Source organism: Zalophus californianus, chromosome 6 (assembly GCF_009762305.2).
Source record: "Zalophus californianus isolate mZalCal1 chromosome 6, mZalCal1.pri.v2, whole genome shotgun sequence".
Taxonomy (NCBI): domain Eukaryota; kingdom Metazoa; phylum Chordata; class Mammalia; order Carnivora; family Otariidae; genus Zalophus; species Zalophus californianus.
The window spans coordinates 125,024,300-125,047,905 of record NC_045600.1 but is presented as its reverse complement, the minus strand read 5'-3'; the positions used below and the strand labels follow the sequence as shown (position 1 = coordinate 125,047,905).

Here is a 23,606-nt window from a genome sequence, read left to right as displayed (position 1 = left end):
CTTCTTGGATCTCACTGACTCCTTAAACTCATTTAATCTGACTGACTTTTAATCCTGCTGCTCAGTTTTCGTACAGGGATAAAAAATCACCTTCATATTTTCAAGACATGGAGTGCCTTCTATTTGCCAGAACCACACAGCATAACATATAGTGTCTTTTCTTTACCCTCATGGCAATCCCATGAGATTGATATAATACTGCCACTAGGGACTAGGTTATCTGAAGATTAGAATCTCTTCTCAAGATAACCTAATAGTTGGGGTGCCTGGGTGGCTCAGTTGGTTAAGTATCCAACTCTTGATCTCAACTCAGGTCTTGATCTCAGGGTCATGAGTTCAAGCCCTGCATTGGGATCCATGCTGGGTGTGAAGCATACTTAAAAAAGAGAGAAAGGTAACCTATCATTAACAGTAGTAAACAGCAAAGCTAGGATTTGATTGGAATACACTTTTCTACCCACTACATCCTTTTCAAACCCATTCATAACTTCATATTCTCTTATAAACCCCATGTAATGAAAACATCGCCAATTGAAATAATATCACACAACTTCAGAGTTGTAAGGGGATCTATAGAAAGAGTTCAGGTGCCTGCTTTAATGGCAGGTAGATGGCCTGTCAGGGGAATGCGGTTAGTTAGGGTGGACTCCAAGCTCTGTAAGCCAGGCACGCTGGTTAGGTCGGGCATTAGACCTCCTGGGTTCAGGTCCTGAACCCACGCCTTACTGGCTCAGACTCTAGGTAAGTTACTTAATATTGAAGCATCAGGTTTTCATCTGTAAGAAAGCATCTCCCTGGTGGGGTTGTTCAGAGGAATAAATGAAATAATCCACAGGAAGTGCCCAGCTCAGCAAGGTGCAGAGTAAGAGCTCACAACAAGTCATACATACTTTTAGGCCGGGGTTTTTCCTCATTCGCAGCCTTCCCATCCACATGTCAGTCAGCAGCATCTGGCTGCAGGTGTGAGCGATGAAGTCCCGGTGTTTGGCCGCCACCGCCAGTTTGAGGCAAGTGGAGTTGCTCCAGTTCTTGAGCTCATAGGTCAGCAGTTTCATGGCGATCTGCTCGTCGTGCTTATAGGACTGGTCTAACAACTCCAAGGCAAGCTGGCCAAAGTCTCTGGAGGGAAAGAAATGCAATCAGGGCTGAAGCTGCAGGGGCCACACACTCTTTGTTAGAGAGACGTGTCCACAGGGCCATCACAGAGCTACAGGACACAGAATCCTTGATTTCCAATCCTCTGCAGTCAGGAGGCTCACTGGGTATGTCCCAGTTGGGAATGGCTGGGACCAGGGCTCTGTGCTCAGTCATGTTGGGGGTCTGACTCCTCCTGCTGCAAATGGAGTTTAAATTGACCCCACATCTGCCGCCTCAGGCCCCAGGGACACAGAGATGAGAAGACAAAGTTCTTTCCCTCAAGTGTTCATAGAAGACAGAGGACAGCAAAGCCCCTGTGGCAATGGAAGTCAGATTATGACTATCCTTTTTGGAGGGTACAGGTGGACATTGCAAGGGGACACCAGGAGGGCTGGCAGGTCTGGGTAAAGTCCTGTTCCTTGATCTAGGCTCTGGTCATGCCAGTGTGTTCTATTTGTGAACACATACATTTGTATGGATGCCTTTCTCTGCACGTGAGCAATACTTCAATAACACACTGGTCACAAGAGAATTCAACACTCTCAGGGCTATGAAAGAGACAGGTTCTAGTTGTCTTGGGGGCCTAGAGCAGCGAGGGCCTAGTCGTTGGGGGTGGAGGAAAAGAAAGTAATGGGAGCCAGGTTGGGGGGAGGGGAGGAGAGGATGATATAAGTTGAATTGTAAACATAAAATTTTTTTAAAGATTTTTTAAAAAATTTATTTACTTGAGGGAAAGTGAGAGAGAAAAAGAGAGAGAGAGCATGCACAGAGGTAGAGGAAGAAGCAGACTCCTCACTGAGTTGAGAGCCCAGTGTGGGGCTCGATCCCAGGACCCTGAGATCATGACCTGAGCTGAAGGCAGACGCTTAACTGACTGAGCCACCCAGGCGCCTCTGTAAACATAAAATTTGTTCCATTTTCTGCATGACCCTCATTCAAATATTCAGTGACAGTCATAAACATTCCTTGTTCCTTCAGCATTTTTCATGGAATGTGGTTAAGATAAAGTTCCATAGTGATCACTCTTCATGAAGTTTTTGTTCCTCCATTTTTTTTTTTTTTTTGTAAGATTTCATTCCAATGATGAACTGAAGGTTGTAGAAGGGAGGAATTATGTCTGGGGGAATGGCCTTCTCTGTCCCTGAAGAGGAATGCTCTCTGGCCTCAGGTCCTAGAGGCTGTGGGGTGACATATCACCATGAGAATCCTCCAGGAAGCAGAGGGATGTTGTTTACCAACCCCCTGAGACAGGGGAATACCGCTCCATTTTTTTAGATGACTTTGGATTCCCAATGTTTAGAAATCAGCTAATGACTTTGGAAATCACTAAATCTAATTTTACTTTGAAAATAAAAGCAGTGTGCCTCAGAAAACAAAAATGTTAGATGTAGGCAGAGTTGCTTATGTAGGCCTCAAGTTGTACTGGGACTTCTGGTTTTTAGTTTTGCATGTAAGGGGCTTGGAAGTGACCACTCTGTCTTAACAATAAGTGAAAACCTGGACAAACTGAAAATTGACAATTCTTCTAAATTTATCAGAGAATTGAGGTCACAGGGCAAACTGTTGCTCCCAAAACTGCAGAGACAGACAGAGAAATATGTCCGCATACTCTGTTCTTCTTAACAAGGCCTGCCCAAAGGAGAAATGAGTTAGCTGTAGCCTCACTTATTGGGGTATTATCGGAGCCTGTCCCGCCTGGCAGAAGGGAGATACGCAACGGCAGGACCCTCTAGCTGTCCTGTCCCACCTAAATGGGAGAAAAAGAGAGGAGCACTTGGGAAAGTCAAGTTCATAGGCACAGTTATACTCCTCTGTGTGTTTCTGTATGGAAATCTGTTTCACTGTCTTTGCATTAAAACTATGTTTCAATAATTCCCATGAGAGGGCAGTAAAAAAACAAAACAGTGGCAGTCTAGAAATACCTCAGAGAGACAGAAGAAAAAATATCGACATGATGGACAGCAGGAGTTTATGACCAAGCTTTACACATAATTGGACTTAAGTGAGAAATACATTTGCCACCCTCCCCCAAAGGGACAGGTCCTCAGGACAATAGTCTTTCCTGGTTCTTAAATTCCCTCGACACTAACTTGGAGTTGTTGTCCAAATCCTGGGAGATATCATCCACCAGCTCACTCTCAGAGGACTCGTGGGCCATGGACTTGTAGAGCTTACAGGCCACCAGGGCCTTGGCCATGCTCTCTTCACCTCGCTGCCAGAGGAAGACAGCCATTTTCTGGCGCTTCATGAGCACCGCCCACACCATCAGCTCGTGGAAGGGGTACTGGAACCGACTCACAGCAGGGTCATCCACATCAATGTCAATCTCTTCCTCCTTCTTCTTTTTTTTCTTCTTCCCTTTGGCTGGAGGCTCATCATCCTGAGGGGAGACAAGCACATTTTTTTTCACAGTTCTGGCATAAGTGCACAACAAAGGATTTCATGACTACCAAAAAAAGGAAAACTCCTTTGTCATCGGTAATAAAGAGATTTTGTAAATACATCTGTGGTTCCCACTCAGTATATTAATTCTTGTGAAAAGAAGCACATGTATATTATAATAAGTAAACCATCTAAACCCAAATGGACTGAAAAGGCATGCTACAGTTTGATGAATTTATACTCCTGGGTTGACAGGTTTTTGTTTTGTTTTCCACAAGCCTTTAAAAACTGAAGGGATACAAATAAAATAGGTGGGGATGTGAAGGAAAAGAAACCCTCTTACACTGTTGGTGGGAATGCAAGCTGGTGCAGCCACTATGGAAAACAGTATGGAGGTTCCTCAAAAAATTAAAAATAGAACTACTCTATGATCTAGTAATTCCACTGCTGGGCATTTACTCAAAGAAAACAAAAGCACTAATTTGAAAAGATACATGAGCCCCTATGTTTATTGCAGTATTATTTACAATAGCTAAGATGTGAAAGCCACACAGTGTCCATCAATAGATGAATGAATAAAGATGTGGTATTTACACATAATGCAATATTACTCAGCCATCAAAAAGAATGAGATATTGCCATTTGCAACAACATGGATGGATGTAGAGGATATCATGCTAAGTGAAATAAGTCAGACAGAGAAAGACTAATAATACCACATGATTTCACTTACAAGTGGAACCTAGAAAACAAAACAAATAAATAAGCAGACAAACAAACAAACAAAAAAACCCCAGACTTAGATACAGAGAAAAATCTGGTTGTTGCCTGAGGGGAAGGTGTGGAGGGGTGGGTGACATAAGTGAAGGGGACTCAGGGGTACAAACTACCAGTTATAAAATAAACAAGTCATAGAGATGAAAAGTACAGCATAGGGAATATAGTCAATAATATTGCAATAACAGTGTATGGTGACAGATGGTGACTACACTTATCAGGGTGAGCACTGAGTCATGTACAGAATTGTTGAATCTGTCGTACACTTGAAATTAACGTCACATTGTATGTCAATAATAAATATTAAAAAAAAAAAGCCTGAGGACACGCTGCAAAACGGAAACAAAGAATACACTAAAATACACACAGCACCATGGGAGAGGTAAAGTTTATTTCCTCAGAGAAGTCTCCCAATATCAATGTCAGACATAGGCAGAGATTAATAGGAAAATATGGAAGGGGATAGAAAAAAACGTCATTAGGTTTCCCTATCAATGTTTAAAGGAAGCAAACGTTCCCTTTTAAATGAGCTTTGTTTGTCCTTTCATGTGTGTGGTGCAAAGGGAAGGCCAAAATTTCCATTTCCTAAAGGGATGATGAGGGGCAGTTCTGAAAATAGAACAGGATCCGAAAGAAAGGTGGGTCATGACAGGGAGAACTGGGGGTGAAACATGGGAGTAAATTGAAAATATATGGGGCTCAGCTTATTGCAGGCTAAGACTTCAGTACTCAGTGGAATAATAGCCATGGGTATTTATTCTTTTGCAAACTGCTTTCCCATCAATTACCTACACTTATTCTTCAATGACTCAGAGGTTGTGAATTTCTTCCATTCCCTCAGATGAGGAAGTTGTGGCCCAAAGACTGAATAACTTGCCCACATTCACACAACTGGAATGGCTGGGCTGGGGGCCTGACTCTCCAAGTCCTATCATGCGTTATTCATGACTGACCTAATTGTTATATTCTCTTAATGAGTTGTAACATTTCTATTGAAACTACCATACCTTGCCCTGGATTAAAATATTTTTGTTCTAATTTTCTAATTTGTCCCAGTAAAACTATAGTTACAGCAATTTAGGGAAGGTTGCTTTATATAGGTTTAAAATTGCCATATAGAAATTTAAAAAAAAACATAGCTTTATTTTCAAGAATATACCAAATTAGCCCTGTGTCAGGCTCCGTGTTGGGAGTGGAGTCTGCTTAAGACTCTCTCTCCCTCTGCCCTTCCCCACCTCTAAAAAATATATATATATATATATATATATAATATACCAAATTAAATCAAAATCCACAAATGGCTATGAAATGTTAAAGAACAGAAGCCCTTTAAGCTTATCTTTCAATAATATATAATATTATCAAAATACTAATTGCATGTAAACTCTCTTAAAATAGTTTTAAGATTGCTAGAGAGAGGATATAACAAACAAGGAGTTAATTTTCCTAAACTGCTACAAATCAACAAGAAAAAGAGAAACAACTCAATAAAATAACAAAAGATATGAACTGGAAGCATAAAGAGAAATTGATATATCCACCATCACAGTATCAGTCCCTGAAGGTACCTCACTTAGAAATGAACTTGAAAAGTTCCTAAATATAGAAGCAAATTAAATTACATAATTACCAAGTTTGATCTGACAGCTAAATGTAAGAAATGTTTCCAACAAACCAAGAATACATGCATATTTCCAGCATACGTGGATCATTAACAAAACTCCACCAGGCATTATACCCCAAGTCCTTTGAGACTGTCTATTTCAACAGATTCCAGATACTAGAAATCATGTAGTCTACATATCAAGGAATAAAACTAGAAATCAACAACAGTAGGATAACAACAAACAAAGCCTGCATCTGGAAAAATTTAAATACACTTACGGATTTTAAATGCTCTTGAATTAGGGGGTGCCTGGGTGGCTCAGTCGGTTAAGCTTCTTTGGCTCAGGTCATGATCTCAGGATTCTGGGATTGAGTCCCTAGTGGGGCTCCCTGCTCAGTGGGGACTCTGCTTCTCCCACTCCCTCTGCCCCTCCCTCCCACCCCTCCCCCTGTGTTCTCTTTCTTTCAAATAAAAAAAAATCTTTAAATGCTCTTGGATTAAAGAGGAAATTATAAACAATTTAGAAATGAATGGCAATGAAGGTTCTACTTACCTAAACATGTGAGATATCATGAAAACAATGCTCAGAGAAAAATTTATACCTTTCATGTGTTTATTGCAATAAAGGGAAGATTGAAAATGAGTGAACCTCACTTTCAAATGGAGTTGATAAAAACAATATAGTAACTATAGAAAGTACATGGAAGGAATGAATAAAGATGAAGCAGACATTAATAAGAACAAAAACAAAAAAAAGAAAGTTGCTTGATACAACAAAAATACCAATCAAATATGTAGACCAGTTTGGTTAATAAAAAAAGAAGGAAGATATAATTTAAAAAAATCAGAAGGGTGCACAACTAAGATATTGAGGAGATTGAAACAATATAATATAAAGGTTTATACCAATGAATTTGAAAGTCTAGATGAAATAAATTTAGACTTTCTAGGAAAGTCTAAAGATTTTATTTATTTATTTGAGAGTGAGTGAGAGAGTGAGAGAGAGAGTGTGCACGAGCAGGGAGGAGGGGCAGAGGGAGAGGGAGAATCAGACTCCCCACTGAGCAGGGAGCCCAATGTGGGACTTGATCCCAGGACCCTGGGATCATGCCCTGAGCCAAAGGCAGAGGCTTAACCGACTGAGCCACCCAGGTGCCCGAAGCTCTAATCATTTTCTCTCCCTTTTAACTATTCTTTTTAAGTAATTATTTTCTCCACTTTTTATTTATTCTTTCTGTAACACTTATTTTTCATGTGGTACAATTTCTAGAAGATTTTAAAAAACCTAATGGGGTTCAATGCCAATGATAATGGGCACGCTTACCCTGTTCTTGATTTTAATAAAAATGATGCCAAGGGCACCACTATTCAGTAGTAGATATCCTCTTACCATGAAGTATACATGTATTTTAATCATATCAGAAGGTATTTTTATTTTATCATTCTATTTTCTCACTCTCTTTCTAGTAAACTTTTTAAACAGGTTTAAGGAATCTGTTTTTCTTTTTTTTTAAATGTTATACCCTTTTTTTAATTGAGCAAGATTCACCAGTTTCTAACAGTTTATAATTAGTATTCTTTACTATTTATTATTAAATAACTGATTCACATTACTCTCAAGCTTCCTTCCAAACTTTCCAAAATCTTTTTGTTTATTTACTTTTTTATTTTTTTATTTTTTTTAAATTTTGGGTGTTATACGAAAACAATGAATCGTGGATCACTACATCAAAAACTAATGAGGTATTGTATGGTGACTAACATAACATAATAGGAATCTGTTTTTCAATTCCTCTTTAGCATCTGTTGAAAAATGCTGTTACACTGTTTTCCTTCTTTTACTTCTTGATGTGATGCAATATACTAAAAACTTACTAACATTAAATAATATTCGCATTCTTAGAAGAGTTTAATTACTTATTTGGAACTTTTTAAATATGCCACTGAATTCCTTTTGCTATTATTTATGATTTTGCGGGGTTTTTTTGTATGTTTAATCTCTGTCTGCTTTTGGAACTATGGTTTTGCTAACTCTATAAAATGAATTAAGTAGTTTTTACCTTTTTGGGAATGTTTATTATCCTTTTGTATAATTTGACTACACTAAATAAATGTTGGTGTGTGGGGTAGTGGATTGATCCATTAAATGGAAAGCAACCTCAATTTTAAACTAAACAAATACAACACAAAGAGGACTAAATATATTTGATGACGATAGAAAGCCAGTGAAAACATATCTTACTTACTTCCATTCCTAGAAGTTTAAGAGCTTTAGGCTGCATAATAAAAGAGGAAAAACATTCATTAAATCAGATAACTAATGGTAGTAGCAGTAATGTTAGTAGTACTTTAGCAGTGTTGTTAGTAAGGGACAGAATTCTGGGTTAAAAAGTACTTTGTATCATTAACAATTAAGGGCAATACCCAAGGAAAGGAAATGCTTTAATATGGAAACTGCTTCTGGACAGCCAAAGTCAGTTAAGGAGAAAGATGTGCAGACACATAATCCTTATTCCAGGTAGAACCAGAGGTTCGCCAACAGAAATGCAGACCAGGAGCTTACGGGGCTCTCTGTGGGGGGCGAGAGAGGAGGGCTTCATGGAAGGTCTGACATTTGAGTTGGGCTTGTGGTATGCGTGGAATTTTGATCAGGGGAAAGACATGGCTGGTACAGTAGTGCAATTTGATTTTGGCAGAGGTTTGTGGTCTCCCATGATAGTGTGGGACAGTTCTCAGGCTGTCAGAGAGCCTTGGATGCTGTAATAATGAGCTTGGTGGTGATTCCTCAGGTGGTGGGGAGCACTGTAAGTATTTAAGCAGGGAGTGCACGGTCCCTTGCTTTGGAAGATGAAGGTGACTACAGCAGTAGGATGGATTGGAGAGGGCAGAGACAAAGGAGCCCGGGAGGAAGCCTGTTATAGACAAAGGATAGGAGGCAGAAGTAATTGATGGGCCGAGGGCCTGCCTTGCTAAGAGGGTAAAGGCTCTGGGTGAAACATGGGCAACTCTAGGGACCGTGCAGTCTCACACCTGGATTGCTAGAGGAGGAAGGACAGGTGCACTTGGGGATGGGGTGATGAACTTGGCTTTGAACAGGCTGAGTTATGTTGGAAAGAAAGGCAAGGGACCATAGAACATCACAAGTTCATTTTGTTCTACCCTCTTAGGTCCAAACAAGTTGTTGTAAAGGGTCCGAAAGCTCTTCCGAGTATAATTGCAGCGGTACGCCCCGCCCATGAGGTACTCCAGCACAAGCCCTATGTCGATGAGGCTGATATGGTAATCAGGTGGCAGGTTGCCCTGGAAGAAAAGAAGCCGTGTCTCAGGCCCTGCAAGAATGCATTCCAAGTGTGGTCTTCATCACACACCTTGGCCATAAGTGGCCATTCCTGGCCACCACTTGGGTGTTGATGTATGGAATGGAGCATTAAACACTATTCAGTCCATTACCATATGACTGAGGGTGAAGAGGGGGTAAGCAATACTTGAGAAAATGTTTTAAACTTTCTCGGTGAGAAGAGTTAGAAACCCATGAGACTGCAGGGTAGAGCCCTAGGCTTGTCCGTGGGCTGATTCAAAATGGCCTGCAGTGTGCACGTGTAGATGTAGAGGAGATACGATGCCCCTGGCGTGGGACCTCCCTTGTGAGAGCAGATGAGTTGTGTTGAGAAGGTGCTTTCATAGCTGCTTGCAGGGAAGAAGCCCGCTTCAGGAGCCTGGAGTCCAGATTTCGTGCTAACAGAGGAAGTGACCCACATGACGGGAAGGAGGACTACACGGGAGGCAGTGGGAAGACAGAGTATCCCTGGGGCTGGGAATTTCTTAGAGAAAGCTTCACATGGTGCCCTGTGAATTTCTGGGGACCCCCTCAGATTTCAGTAAGAGCACAAGCCCCACAAAATATCTGGTGTGACTGGGAGTCAGTGACGGGGCAGAGGGTTGCAACAAAATACAACAGAGTATGTTGAGATGAGGTTGGCCAGTCATTCATGTCCCTGGACAGCTGACTTACCCAGGACCAGTCGATTGTAAGGATGTGTGTGTGTGTGTGTGTGTGTGTGTGTGTGTGTGTGTGTGTGTCGCTATGTATTATCGCTTGTTTAATTTCACATGGGTGAAATGATGGCGGGAACCCAGGGTCCATTGCTTGGAGATTACATATTCTAAATGTCCTCCCTTTACTTTAGAACTGGCCACATTTACCAAATACTTCACTCTGGCATTAACGAGTTTGTTCAGCTCCTATAGTGATCCTTCCCCATGTCAGGGATTCCATTTGCAGACACAAGGAGATGCAGTTCTGCCCTCAGGGAGCTCACTGTTCCAGAGGGGGGGCAAAGCCACCAACAGCAAGTTTGGCCCTGAACTCCTGAACTCCTGAGCTCTGGGCGGGTGGAGGGTAAGCAGGGACTTCCTGTAGGAGGCACATCTGAGGTAGCTAGGAGAAGGAGGAGCAGAAACTGCAGGGGACAAAGAGGAAGGGCCTTGCAGACGGGAGCAAGGCATGGCCCACTCCATGAGCCCCAGAGAGTCTGGCATGTGTACCCCATGGTGGGGATGTGATGGGAAAGAGTAGGGGATATTGATGGACCTAGGCCCAGTGGGGTACAATTTTCTTAGAAGATCTTGAATTTCATGAGATTTTGGAGGATTTTAAATCAGGGAGTCCTGTGACTGGAATGGTCATGGGGTGTGGGATTGGAGGTAGAAAGAGGATTCTTAAAGCCATTTAGGTGAGAAATGGTTGGGTCTGAACTTGGGTAGCTGTGGCTTTTGAATGTGTGCTCTTCCTAATCTAAGAAATCTGGGAAATCAGATTCCTAACGGAGGAAGTAAGGGCACTGGTCCCTCTTGGTTCCGGGATCCACTGATAATGCACTGATCCAGTGAGTATCTGTAGAAGCTGAATTCTTGTATTCTTAGAAGTAGACATTTGTGTAAAGGATGGCCAGACTATCTAGGACTCTGGAAACGCTATTCTCTCATTTGAATTATTTTCTCTTGCTCAGAATATGAATACACGTCCCCCACTTTGCAAGCCAGGGACTGCATCCTAGAGAAGTGAATCACTCACACGTTAACTCAATCTAATCCTCTAGCCTGTGGCGACATGACAGAACAGTGAGTGAACGAGATCCTACAAGAACACAGACTGTAAGTAGTTAGTAGCAGTGGAAAGAGGGGAAAACATCTATCACTCACTAATGAAAGAACAGGAAGAACGACTGCTTCACTCCGCAGAACACACACAGTGACAGGATGCATGTTCCTTCTGGAAACTGGCTCAGTGAAGGAGTGAGCAGCAGATCTTAAAGTAGATACAGAACATGAGGCTCCACGGACAGATGGAGGCTCAGGTCAGCGGTAAGATGACACCTCCCTGGGCTGTTGCCCCAGGCGTTGGAGATGGTGCCAAGGTGCCATAACCAAACAGTCATTCAACACGAGCCTCGCATGTGTGGAATGAATGTGAAATTTTAAAAAGATAAATATATATATATATATATATTAGTTTTAAGTAAACTCTTTTATGGAGAGAGGCATTCATTATTTCTAATGATGCCAATAAGATGACAACACATTTTTGAAATGTAAAAATGGCTTTATAAAATGTCTTATTGAAAGACGCCATTGGGTAAGAATTACAAAATGGCAGACTGACCTTTTTCACATCCCTCACCAGCAAATGAAGTGTGTTTGGTGGACCCAGCCTCTGAAAGAGAAGCATTCAGCCATATTTAATACGTGTTTCTCTTGAACTCTTGGAGCTAAATCCTACCCTACTCTATAGAATTAATGACTTGTGAGAACTGGAATGTAACCCACTATCAGTATGTTTCTTTTACAAGATAGGACTGGTTGTGGTTAAGAAGTATCAACACGTTCAAAAATATGTTAACTACTTTCTATTGAATTATTTTAAAGAGCATCTTATGGTGTGCAATATTGTGTGAAAACTTCAGCAAGGACCAAGCAACTGCTGAGGACCATTTTCACTATGTGAAATTTTAGAATGGAGACAGGGAATGTAAATTCTCAAAATCACATTGTAATAACATACACCAAGAGGATTTTGCCCGTATACTTGCATTCTCAGATAGCGGAGCTCTTTGTTGTGAAAGCTTAGTTGTACATTTTTCACTGACGCTGCTTAAAAAAGTGGGGGTCCCAAGGAACTGCTCACTCTGGTAACTTTTCACTCTGCTAATGATTTAGGAAGCTAGATTCCCTCTTTGTATAAGCTAGTCTTCATATACTGCACCTGAGTTCTTACTGCAGCTCTCTGGCGGGGCATGGCATGAACCTAAGGAGTGGCCAGCATGGGTGAGAACAGCCACCTGCCATTAAATGATGGGCCTCCCAGCTGAAACCAGTGTTCCAGTGATTCTGTGCTCATCTAAGGGCATTTATGCAAAATATGCACTGGTGATAAATATAATCAGATGGCTAGCTCCCCCTCTGCCCTCCCTCCTTCTAGAACACTCACTGTATTGTAAAGCTCTTCCAGCCTTGGAATGGTGAGAAAGTGCTGCATGTTCACTCCGTTTTCAATCAGGAGCTTCACGAAGTCTACTCGATCTAAGACTAAAGCATCCAGCATGGCTTGTTCCAGAGCATTCACCTGAATGAAGCAACAAGAGGGAGCTGCTGAGTGGCTTCTCAGAGGGACTCCAGCAAGAGGCAGACTGGAAGCATCTGGGAAAACGCAGTCTGACCCCCCTCCCCCAGACCCTAAAGCATGCTGAACCTGGTTCTCTTTGCTGTTTTCTTGAGTAAATACACCCCATCTCCCCTCTTTTTTCTCCATTTGGCCCCTACCTTTCCTATCAAAGTATCAAAGCTTGATAAAAGGAGAAAAGTAAATCCTTCTCTCCTCTTTAAAACAAATTGAAGAGGATTCAAAATTACAGCCAAAATGGCTGCTCTCCCCAGTTTCAATTTGTTTTAATTAAAATTGAATTTATTTGCTTCTCTTTTGAAATAAAGATGGGAAAGAAAAACGACATAAGCTGTAGCATTCTTTGCAAAATGCAACGACAATCAGTACTTGAACCTCCAAGCTCTGGACTCCATAAACGATGTATTTTGAGGCGGTGGATTGTAATATTTTACAAGCTATTATCTATTGTGTGTGCCTCTGTCCTTTAAAAATGATGGAACCTGCAGCGCTCAGTGTAATGTGAAGCCTTCTGGAGAGAGCAGCTGGGGAGAGTTTGTCTTCCTGACTGAGGATGACTGCATGGTAGCTGGCTGGAACTTGGGGGCATGCAGCATGCCACCAGGGTTAGTGGCCGTGATAATGCCAGTCACATGTCATCACAGAGGCCCAGCACCTTCCCTGACTGTGTCCTCAGAGCAGCAAGCCAGGAACACCGCGCAGCGTGTGGTTCAGCCTCCTGGCCTAGATGAGTGGTGTTACCTGCACATCGCAGTCGTGGGCTCCTTCTTCTGTTCCCTGAACTGTGTTTGTTTTATAATAATTGTTTTTTTTCCCCATATTTTCAGGCATCAAACATCTACGTGTCTGCCAGGCAGAGCGAGCCCATGTTGGGCACCTCCCTGAGTGGCTTCATTCTCCCACAGAGCAGGAATGTCTGGCGTTTGTGAAACCTACCATTGCCTTTTGAAATATTGACACTATCCCATGAGTGCCCTGCTACTGCCTCCTGGGACTCAGGGCCTGTGCGGGGCTGGAGCCAAGGCAACAGGGACTGCCCCTTTCCCTGGAGAAAGAGGGTGACCCACTTGTGATCGCTGTGGTCCCGGGAAAGGGGAGCAAAGGCTGCACGTACCCAGTTCAGCAGCTCGATCTTCCGGGGGTCGGTTTCTTCTTCCACCTCCTCTTTCACTTTCCCTTTCTTCTTGCCTTTTCCTTTCCCTCTTCCCCCCTTGGTGGTTGCTGTTGGTGGCTTCTTTTCCTTCTCCGTGACCTTTTTATCTGTCGGGGGTGCCAGGCTTCCCAGGGGCTGCAGTCCACAGCAGAGTTGGGAAAAGATGTTAAAGCTGCCCCTTGTCCCAAGACAGGCGCACGGGCCCCCCTCACCTCCGGGTGCACACCCACGTGCACACACACATGCATGCACATATAAGCACACAGGCACCCACGCACAAACATGCACACACGTGCACACACGTACATACATGTGCATGCACACACTCAGCCATTGCAGGGCCTGCCGCCTGCAGGAGGCCCTGATACCATGAACCACTGTTACTTATGGGCTTGATGAAGCACATTTATGTACTTAGAGTGGTTGACATTTTGATTCATGTGTGTTTTTGCTGAGAGGTATGTTCAAAGGCACCAAAGGGAAGTTGCTAATAGAAAGGAGAAAATGACTGTGAAGGGATCTGCGACAATGGGTATATCTGGTAATACCTGAGGATGCCTGTTTGGATAGAACTGTGGCTGAGCTTACTGGTGGGTAAAGAAGTCCTCCTGGGTGTTACTGAGGTGTGTGCAATGTGGTGATAGACTGAACGCATCAAGCTTTAGCAATGTGCTCCACTCAGAGAACAGGAGCGAGTGCAGAAGTGGGAGCTGGCCCCTGGGCCTGTCTTCTGGTCACATGGAGAATATACATGTGGTGATGGGGGATCTGGCCCTGGTGCAGACACAGTGACACCAACATTGAAGCAAAGCTGACTCCTCCAGCTGCTGTCATATCTCGCCAGACTTGCTGTGTCCTCTGGCCAAACTCTTCTGATGAACTGCATGCAAATCTCCATCCCCTCCCTTCCCACGCTCTACTCCATGTACTCCATGCTGCTTCTTCCCATCTGTCCATGGCTCTGGCCGTGGCCATGGATGGCTGTTCTGGTGCCACCCCACGAGGGTTTCCCAGTCCTTCTCATGCTGGGCTCTTAGTGCATCTGACTTTGCTGTCTGCATGCTCTGGCTTTCCTATCAGGCCACTGCTTCTTAGCAAAGGCTGTAAATGCTGAGGCTCTTTAGGGCTCTGTTCTCAGCCCCCTTCCTTTCTTCCGTACTCTCCCTCAACAACCTTATCGAGGCCCATACTACCAGGCCCCACGTATTTGCACATGACCTGTCCTTTCTAGCCTCAGTCCGTGTCTCTTCCTAGAGTTCCTGCTGCCAACTTAGCACCTCCACCTGGATGTCTCCCAGGCTGATCTTTCAGCTCATAATGTCCAAATCCACACTCAAAACCACTCCCTTCAATCTGTTCGTCTTCCAGTGTCCTTTAACTCAGTGAAGTGGCAAGCCAGAGAATTGAGGGTGATTGCTGACATCTCGCTCCCCACACTGCCCTCCTCCATGATTAATCTATCTCGAAGTGCAATTGTGTTTAATGCTAATATTGCTTTATTCTGTCCCATTCTTGACTTCCCTGCCTCTGCTCCAGCCCAAGGTGATGTCTCTCTCCTGAATTACTTCAGTAGCCTATGAACAGGGCTCCTCCCATCTGCCATTGTACCCATCTCATGCATTTTCCACATTAAATCCAGAATGATCCTAAAAACATAAATGAGACCATGTAACTCTCCTGCTTAAAATCCTTAAGTAGGGCAGGGCAGAGATCGTATTGAGGACACCATGCATGTTTGGGCGGTTCCTGGTCAACAAAGAGATGTGGATGAACGTCCTGGCTGATTCGTCATGCAGACAAGACTATTATAATCCTCAGGGAAACTGTGACACAGCATTCAACAAATGGTGCTGGGAAAACTGGACATTCACACATAAAAGAATGAAGCTGGACCCTATCTAACATCCTATATAAAAATTAACCCAAAATGGGTCAAAAATCTAAATGTAAAAGTTAAAACTACAAATCTTTTGGAAGAAAAACTAAGGCAAAGCTTCATGACATTGGATGTGGCAATGACTTCTTGGATATGGTGCCAAAGGCAGTGAAAGAAAAAACAGGCAAATGAGACTTCATCAAAATTAACAACTTGTGCATTCACAGACAGTATCAACAAAGTAAAGGCAACACACCTAATGAAGAACATATTTGCAAATCATGTATCTGATAAGAGTTTAATATCTAGAATTTGTAGAAAAGTCCTAAAACTCAACAACAACAAAACCCAGACTGACTCAAAATCAAGAAAAGAACTTGAATAGACATTTCTTAAAAGAATATCTGCAAATGACCAAGTACATGAAAAGATGCTCAACATCATTAATCATTAAAGAAATGCAAATCAAAACCACAATGAGAGGACCCCTATCAAAAACAAGTGTTGGCAAGAATGTGGCAAAATTGGAATCCTTGTGCACTGTTGGAGGAAATGTAAAATGATGCAGCTGCCATCAAAAAGTTTGGCAGCTCCTCAAGAAAATTAAAAATAGAATAACCATATGATCCAGCAATTCCATTTCTGGGTATATATCCAAAACAATTGAAAACAGGGTCTCAAAGAGGTATTTGTGCACCCATGTTCATAGCAGTGTTATTAAAAATAGCCAAAATGTGGAAGTAACCCAAGTGTCCACTGATGGATGAATGGATAAGAAAATGTGGTCTCTACATACAACAGAATATGATTAAACCTTGGAAAGGAACAAAATCCTAATACATACCAGAACAGAAATGAACCTTGAATATACTAAGCTAAGTGAAATAAGTCAGTCACAAAAGGATAAATACTGTATAATTTCACTTGTATGAGGTATTTAAAGTGGTCAAATTCATAGTGACAGAAAGTAGAATGGGGTGCCAGGGGCTGGGGGAAGTAGGAAATGGGGAATTATTGTTTCACAAGTATAGAATTTTAGTTTTACAAGATGAAGAATCTGTGGCTGGATGGTGATGTTTGTACCACAATGGGCATGTATTTAATGTCACTGAACTGTACTCTTCAAAATGTTTAAGATGCTAAATTTTATTTAAATGTCTTTTACCACAATAGGGGCTCCTGGGTGGCTCAGTCGTTAAGCGTTTGCCTTTGGCTCAGGTCATGATCCCAGGGTCCTGGGATTGAGCCCCGCATCGGGCTCCTTGCTCAGTGAGCCTGCTTCTCCCTCTCCCTCCCCTTGCTGCTCCCCCTACTTGTGCTCTCTTTCAAATAAATAAATAAAATCTTTATTTATTTATTTATTTATTTATTTATTTATTTTTAATGTGTTCTTTTTTAAAAAAATTTTATTATATTATGTTAGTCACCATACAATACATCATTAGTTTTTGATGTGGTGATCCATGATCCATTGTTTTCGTATAACACCCAGTGCTCCATGCAGTATGTGCCCTCCTTAATACCCATCACCGGGCTAACCCATCCCCCCCCCAAAACCCTCAGTTTGTTTCTCAGAGCCCATAGTGTCTCATGGTTCGTCTCTCCCTCTGATTTCCCTCCCTTCATTTTTCCCTTCCTTCTCCAACGTCCTCCATGCTATTCCTTATGTTCCACAAGTAAGTGAAACCATATGACAGTTGACTTTCTCTGCTTGACTTATTTCACTTAGCATCATCTCCTCCAGTCCCCTCCATGTTGATGTAAAAGTTGGGTATTCATCCTTTCTGATGGCTGCGTGATATTCCATTGTATATATGGACCACATCTTCTTTATCCATTCGTCTGTAGAAGGGCATCTTGGCTCCTTCCAGTTTGGCTATTGTGGACATTGCTGCTATGGACACTGGGGTGCATATGGCCCTTCTTTTCACTGCATCTGTGCCTTTGGGGGAAATACCCAGTAGTGCAATTGCAAAATAAAATCTTTAAAAAAAATAAATAAGTGTATTTGACCACAATAAGCAGATTGGGTGGAAAAAAAAAGGAAAAACAGGATGATACAGCAGTTGAGGTAACAAAGGGTGAAAGACTGGAAGGAAGAGCAAAAATTGCCAGCCATCCTATTGTGAAGAGCTTCAAGCATCCCTATGGAGAGTTCATGTGGGGAGAAACTGAGGTCAACAACCAGCATCAGCTTGACAACTATTTCGTGAGCCATCCTGAAGAGGATCTTCCAGCCCCAGGCAAACCTTCAAATGATGGCAGCCCAAGCCTATTGCTTAATTACAATCCCGTGAGAGCCCCTGAGCCTGAACTATCCAGCTGAGCCATTCCCAAATTCCTGACCCATGGACAATGTGTGAGATAATATTTATTGTTGCTCAAAAAAGAAAAGTCCTTAAGTTGTTCCCCAGGCTCTTGGCCCCAGCCTCTGTCCTATACCTGGTCTGCAGTACTCTGTAATGCACTGCTCCTGGTTGACTTGCAGCCTCCTCCCGAGTCACCCCCTGCTCACTCTGCATTTCAGCCACACTGGCCTTTTTTCTCTCTTCAATAAATTATTTGAAAATGTCCAGTTCTTTCTTGCCTCAGGCCCTTTACATTCTCTTCGCTCTGTATGGAAGGGGCTCACCCCTCAGTCTTCACCAGCCAGCATCTAGGCACCTGTTAGGTCTCAGTGTTCTACTTTTCCAGCAAGGTCCTGCCTGGTGTCTCAATAAAAAAGTAGCCCTCCCATCCCCCACATTCTGTCTCATGGAAATGTGCATTTTTCCTTCTTAGCAATTACTATAATTTATAATCCAGTATTTCTTCATTTGATTATCTGTTTCTTGTCTGCCTCCCTTTTCTTTCCCTCCCTCCCACACCATGTCCTTACCAACACCACACAGAGAGTTCTGTAAGGGCTCTGGCAGGTCTGTTTTATTCATCCCTGTGTCCCCAGAACCTAGCACAGTGGCCTGGCACACAAGAAGTTGTTGACCAAAATTTGTTAAGTAAATGAATGAGTAAAAACGTGGATTTTTTAAAAAAGTTTGGTTTGGTTCAAGAAAGCCAAAGAAGAGATTAGTTCTACCATTTGTTGCTGCTGGGTGAATGAGAAGAGCAGAATCCCTCCTCTTCTCTTTTAACTTCTGTCTTTGCCATTGGAGAGAATTAAAGATGGAGTAGATGTGGTTAGGCATCGTGAGAGAATTCCTAGATGCTCAAACAAGCTCACCCATTCTTCCTTCAAGGGTTATACCTTAGGATTTTAAGAGCATGGTTGGTAATCTTAGAGGGATAGCTTTTAGCCTGGGCCAGTAGAATTCTTTATTTGGAGGAGGGGCTTCAGGCGCTGCCTGGGGGGAGGTGGCCAACTGGGTGGGTTCTTATCTACTATGTATGTTGCTGCTCTACTCAATATGCCACTTGTAGAAAGGGCTCTTCTTACTAAAACACCTTGAAAACAGCCATTCTGGAGGAATCACAAATAATAAGAGAGGTGTGACAGGCTGAAGAGAGGGTAGATAAGGTCTTGTAACATTTGAGTAGGCTGGGAGGAAAGTGAGATAGTAAGTATATTGAGTGACATAATTTCAATTTTAAATATTTTGATAGGTTGACAAGATGGACTGAATCTAGCAAGTTGAGATGTAGCAAGGAATGATGTCTTCCACTTGGGTCCACCTGGGCCCAAGAACAGCTAACCTCAGAACTGCAAGGTGTGGTTTATCAGGTGTGAGCATGATACAACTCTTGGGAATTTCTGCAGGTGGAAACTTAGTACAAGTGAATGATTATATATTGCTGGATTACTAGAAGTGTAGCTCCAGCACAAGGCAAGTGGCAGTCATACTGTGGGATGCACAAGGTGTTAATTTGTGGGCACTACTCTTTTAAAAGGATATGGGATGGCATGGACCATGTCTGGAGAGAGGAAATTCCTCTTTGCAGCCTCAAATACAGGTTAAACAATCACTTGCTGGGGATGTTGTTCATAATATTCCTTTATTACCCTTTTAATGTCCATGGGGTCTGTATTAATGTTCCCTCTTTCATTTCTGATATTAGTATTCTCAGTTAGCCTGGCTAGAGGCTTATTAATTTTATTGATCTTTTCAAATAACTAGATCTGGTTTTGTTGATTTTCTCTATTGATTTCATGTTTTCAATGTTATTGATTTGTGCTTTAATTTTTATTCTAATATATGCATTCAATGTTAGAAATTTCCCTCTAAGCAGTGCTTTTGCTGCTTCCCACAAATTTTGGTAAGTTGTATTTTCATTTTCATTTAGCTGAAAATATTTTAAAATTTCTCCTGAGACTTCTTCTCTGATCTATATGCTATTTAGAAGTATGATGAGCAACCTTGGGAAAATATGTTTAACCTCTTGGGAGCATCAATTTTTTTCCAAACTATAAAATAAGGACAATCAGATCTATTTCAGAGTTGTGAAGGCTGTAATGCTTATGGATGTGAACACAGGGGGTAAAGAACAGTGTAGGATCTAAACATCAGGCATTATTATCAATTTCTACTTTGAATTTAAGATCCTAGTTCATGTGTTTTACCAAGGGCAAGCCCTTGCCTACAGATGGAAGCCAATTAAATAGTTCTCATCTTGAAAATTAAGCAGACATTTCTTTCTGTTTCAAAAATCTCAGTGAGGCTGGCTAAGGCTCTACAAGACTTTTGTCTTTAAAATTGGCAGTGGTCTAGAGATCCCCACACCCCACACCCCAAACCTTGCTCTTGGATGCTCAGACTGAGTTTGGCCTATTCTCTTAAAAAAATTGCTAGTCCAAGTTTTTGAGACTCAATATAAATAAATTACCTTGTTATAGGTACATATCAAAATTCTCCCTCTCTCTCTGCTGTTGTTATGTTTTTAACAAAACCCTTCAACTAAGAGTTTTGTTGGGACAGTTTTGACTTTTGTACTTAACAAAAAATCTAGATAGAAGAATATTGACTAGTAAAATATAACAAATCAGACCTAAGATTGCTTTGTCATGTAGTAATTATCAAGTCCTCCCTACCATGAGTTCTCTTATGTCAAGAATTCTAGAAAAACTATAGATTCACAGCCACATAGTTAATCGAGTGTTCCAACCATTAAAGGAAGATTTTTGAGACCATACACTGCATTGTGGGGAGACAGAAGGATTTTGGTTCCAGGTTGCAGTCTTGATCACGTCTCCTGCTTGCACTCTCTCCCCATGGAAATGACTGCAGAAGAGAGAAAATGAGAGAGAAAAATATATTTCAAGAAGAGGCAGACAAGAGCTATTAACAAATTTCTGGAAATACTGATGGGCAGTTAAAACCATGGAGAGGAGGCTGAAGCCCAGAATGGTAACGTGGAGGTAGCAGTAGAGGTGGGACCAGATTTTTTAAAGAATGAGAGTTAGTGATGGGTGGAAAGCATGGTGATTAGTGGAAGGACTGTCTACAGAGCCGGAGACCACTCATCCCCTCTTGTGTGCCAGGCCACCAGCCCAGTGGGCAGGTCCAGAATAACTGCATTCCTGGGCTTCATCCCCGGGCAGAAACTCAAGAATAGCTGCTAAAGAATTGGAAGGACCTGCTTAGAGGGGCCCAGAGCTTCACTAGTCTGTTCCAATCTGCACAGGGCAAAGTAAAGCTGTTCAGTGACAAAGTAGGCTTCCTACACTAATTAGTCTCATCCCTCACTCTGAAATGGGGATGGACAGGCCAGGGTCTGCAACAGAAAAAGACAAAATGAACTTCATGGGAGCAGCTGACCAGGGAGAAAAATAGAGATAATTTAGGGAACAGAAGAGGACTTACAAAAATCCAATTTGTATCCTCAGGTATTGCATTCATGAGATGAAAATAGGCTGGCATGAGAATGGAACCATCAGGAAGTAAGAAAGCCTAGAGCTGTTTACCACATATGCTTATTCTGCACACATCCCCCCACCACCCCCACATATACAACCATATCACACACACGAACATCCTCTCCCACATTACACATATCACACACACAGATACCACAGATATATACCACACACACACTAAACCATACGTGCACATCACACTACACACCACACCACACCCACATAACACACACCTGCATAACATACACCCACATACATGCTACACACAGACACATACACCCCACACCCCAAAGACCACACACACACAAACACACACAGAGGATTCTCTAGGCCTCCAGGTTACCATGGAACTGAATTAAAAAAAAAAATGCTGTCAATGCAATCACTGTATTTAATTTTAATGGGCTATTTTCTTTCTTCTTTTTCTTGAAAAGGGTAAGCCCTACTTTTCACCAGCAAAGATAAAATATTTACTGTTTATTTCTTCAAGAGCACTGATTTGAATCTGTAACTACTGCTAGTAGCTCTTCTTGCTGGTTCTTTGAAGTTAAACAGCAACAGCTCCTAATGATCCTAATGATTATACATGGGATCATCAGAAACCCCAGATAATTTCCTAAGATCTGTGTCACGAGGGAGAACATACTAATATATCATCTGTACAAGGTCATGGTAAATGGTATGAAATGAAAAACACTTATTTTCACCGGCCAGTGGGGCCCAAAGACAAAGATCTGGCTTCGTGCTATATCGACGCGGTTCCAAGCCAGTGCCAAGCTCAGCTGGTCTGGGGCCGATGCATTTGTTCCTGAAAAGGCAAGAAATGAGGCTGTTCTCACTCCAGGCCTGGACCGCCCTGGTTTGGCAGGTGCTGGGTGGTGAGCACGGGCTTCCCTGGGTTGGCTCACATCAGCCTGGAACCAAGCACTCCTGTCTTTTCTCTTGCCCCTCAGTGACTACTCAGGCCCCAAAGCTAAGAACTCCATATTCTCAAAGAGTTGCCTGGGATGAGGTTTGGGGGCAACCTCTTTCCACGCCTACTTGGCCCGGTCTCCCTGGAAGGGACAGAGGAGGTATCCGGTGACTCCAGGACCCTCATCTGCAAGAGGACAGGAGCCCTGGGAATGCCCTGGCATCTGCCAGGCCAGGGCAAGAGGTGCTGCCCCTCCAAGCCAAAGGTGAGTGCAGGCCAAGAGCAAGAGCCCCCAGCGGCAGGGAGACCAGCACAGGACTACCAGGCCGCTGGCCTGATGGTGACATTCTCCTCTCTCCTCCCATCTCCCTTACTGTCCCAGAATAGCCAAGAGGCGTGGAGGGAATGTGTCCTAGAGCGACCCCATGAGTGGCTAGGTCGCAGCCTGTCATTAGGAGTGGGACGGGGAAATTGAACACAACCCTGTGGGATGCAGTGATAACAAATGAAAAATGGTTCATGGTCACCTCTATGAGGAAACCCTTAATGATAGACAAATAGAAACTGGTCTGCCTTCAGCCATCAGGGGCCACTGGCACCCACAGAAAACACGCCTTCCCGGGAAACCCATCATGAACTTTGTCATTCTCCATGGCATTATACTGAGATAACTCTAGGCAGCCTGGCAGGCTGGGGGTTCTATCACCAATAGACACAGTTCCTGGCAGAAGAGGGAGTGGGGTTTCCTGGCCATGAGCCAAGCCTCAGGCTAGGCCAGCACCAAGAGGCCAGCGGTCGCTGTTTCCTGAGAGCTCACCTTTCAACAGGGCAGTTAAAATTGCCATCTCGATATCTTGTTGACCCTCGGCACCCATCCTAAACACGGTGACCTGAAAATGGGTTAATCATGAAAAGACTAGGTAAAGCCAAGTTGAAAATGAAAGGGAGAACTGGGGTGTTTTTTTTAAAAAAGGACCATAGAGGGGTGCCTGGGTGGCTCAGTCGTTGAGCATCTGCCTTTGGCTCAGGTCATGATCCCGGAGTCCTGGGATCAAGCCCCGCGTCGGGCTCCCTGCTCGGCAGGAAGTCTGCTTCTCCCTCTCCCACTCCCCCTGCTTGTGTTCCCTCTCTCGCTGTGTATCTCTCTGTCAAATAAATAAATAAAATCTTAAAAAAAAAAAAAAGGACCATAGAGCCTGACATGTGATGCAATGATTCTGAGAATGCAACAATCT

The 23,606-nt window shown here is 42.9% G+C and overlaps 1 protein-coding gene across 1 annotated transcript in view; it reads right to left on the bottom strand.

The window, feature by feature from the left end:
• TRPM1 (transient receptor potential cation channel subfamily M member 1) overlaps positions 1–23,606 on the bottom strand; it is a 111,884-nt gene that overhangs the window by 45,944 nt on the left and 42,334 nt on the right. Inside the window, exons 12-20 of the mRNA XM_027570304.2 lie at positions 23,189–23,261; positions 22,166–22,266; positions 13,696–13,869; positions 12,390–12,524; positions 11,565–11,615; positions 9,062–9,202; positions 8,149–8,178; positions 3,228–3,517; positions 891–1,119 (exon numbers count right to left, since the gene is read on the bottom strand). Of these exons, the coding sequence (XP_027426105.1) occupies positions 891–1,119; positions 3,228–3,517; positions 8,149–8,178; positions 9,062–9,202; positions 11,565–11,615; positions 12,390–12,524; positions 13,696–13,869; positions 22,166–22,266; positions 23,189–23,261 (1,224 nt within the window). The remainder of the gene's footprint in view (positions 1–890; positions 1,120–3,227; positions 3,518–8,148; positions 8,179–9,061; positions 9,203–11,564; positions 11,616–12,389; positions 12,525–13,695; positions 13,870–22,165; positions 22,267–23,188; positions 23,262–23,606) is intronic.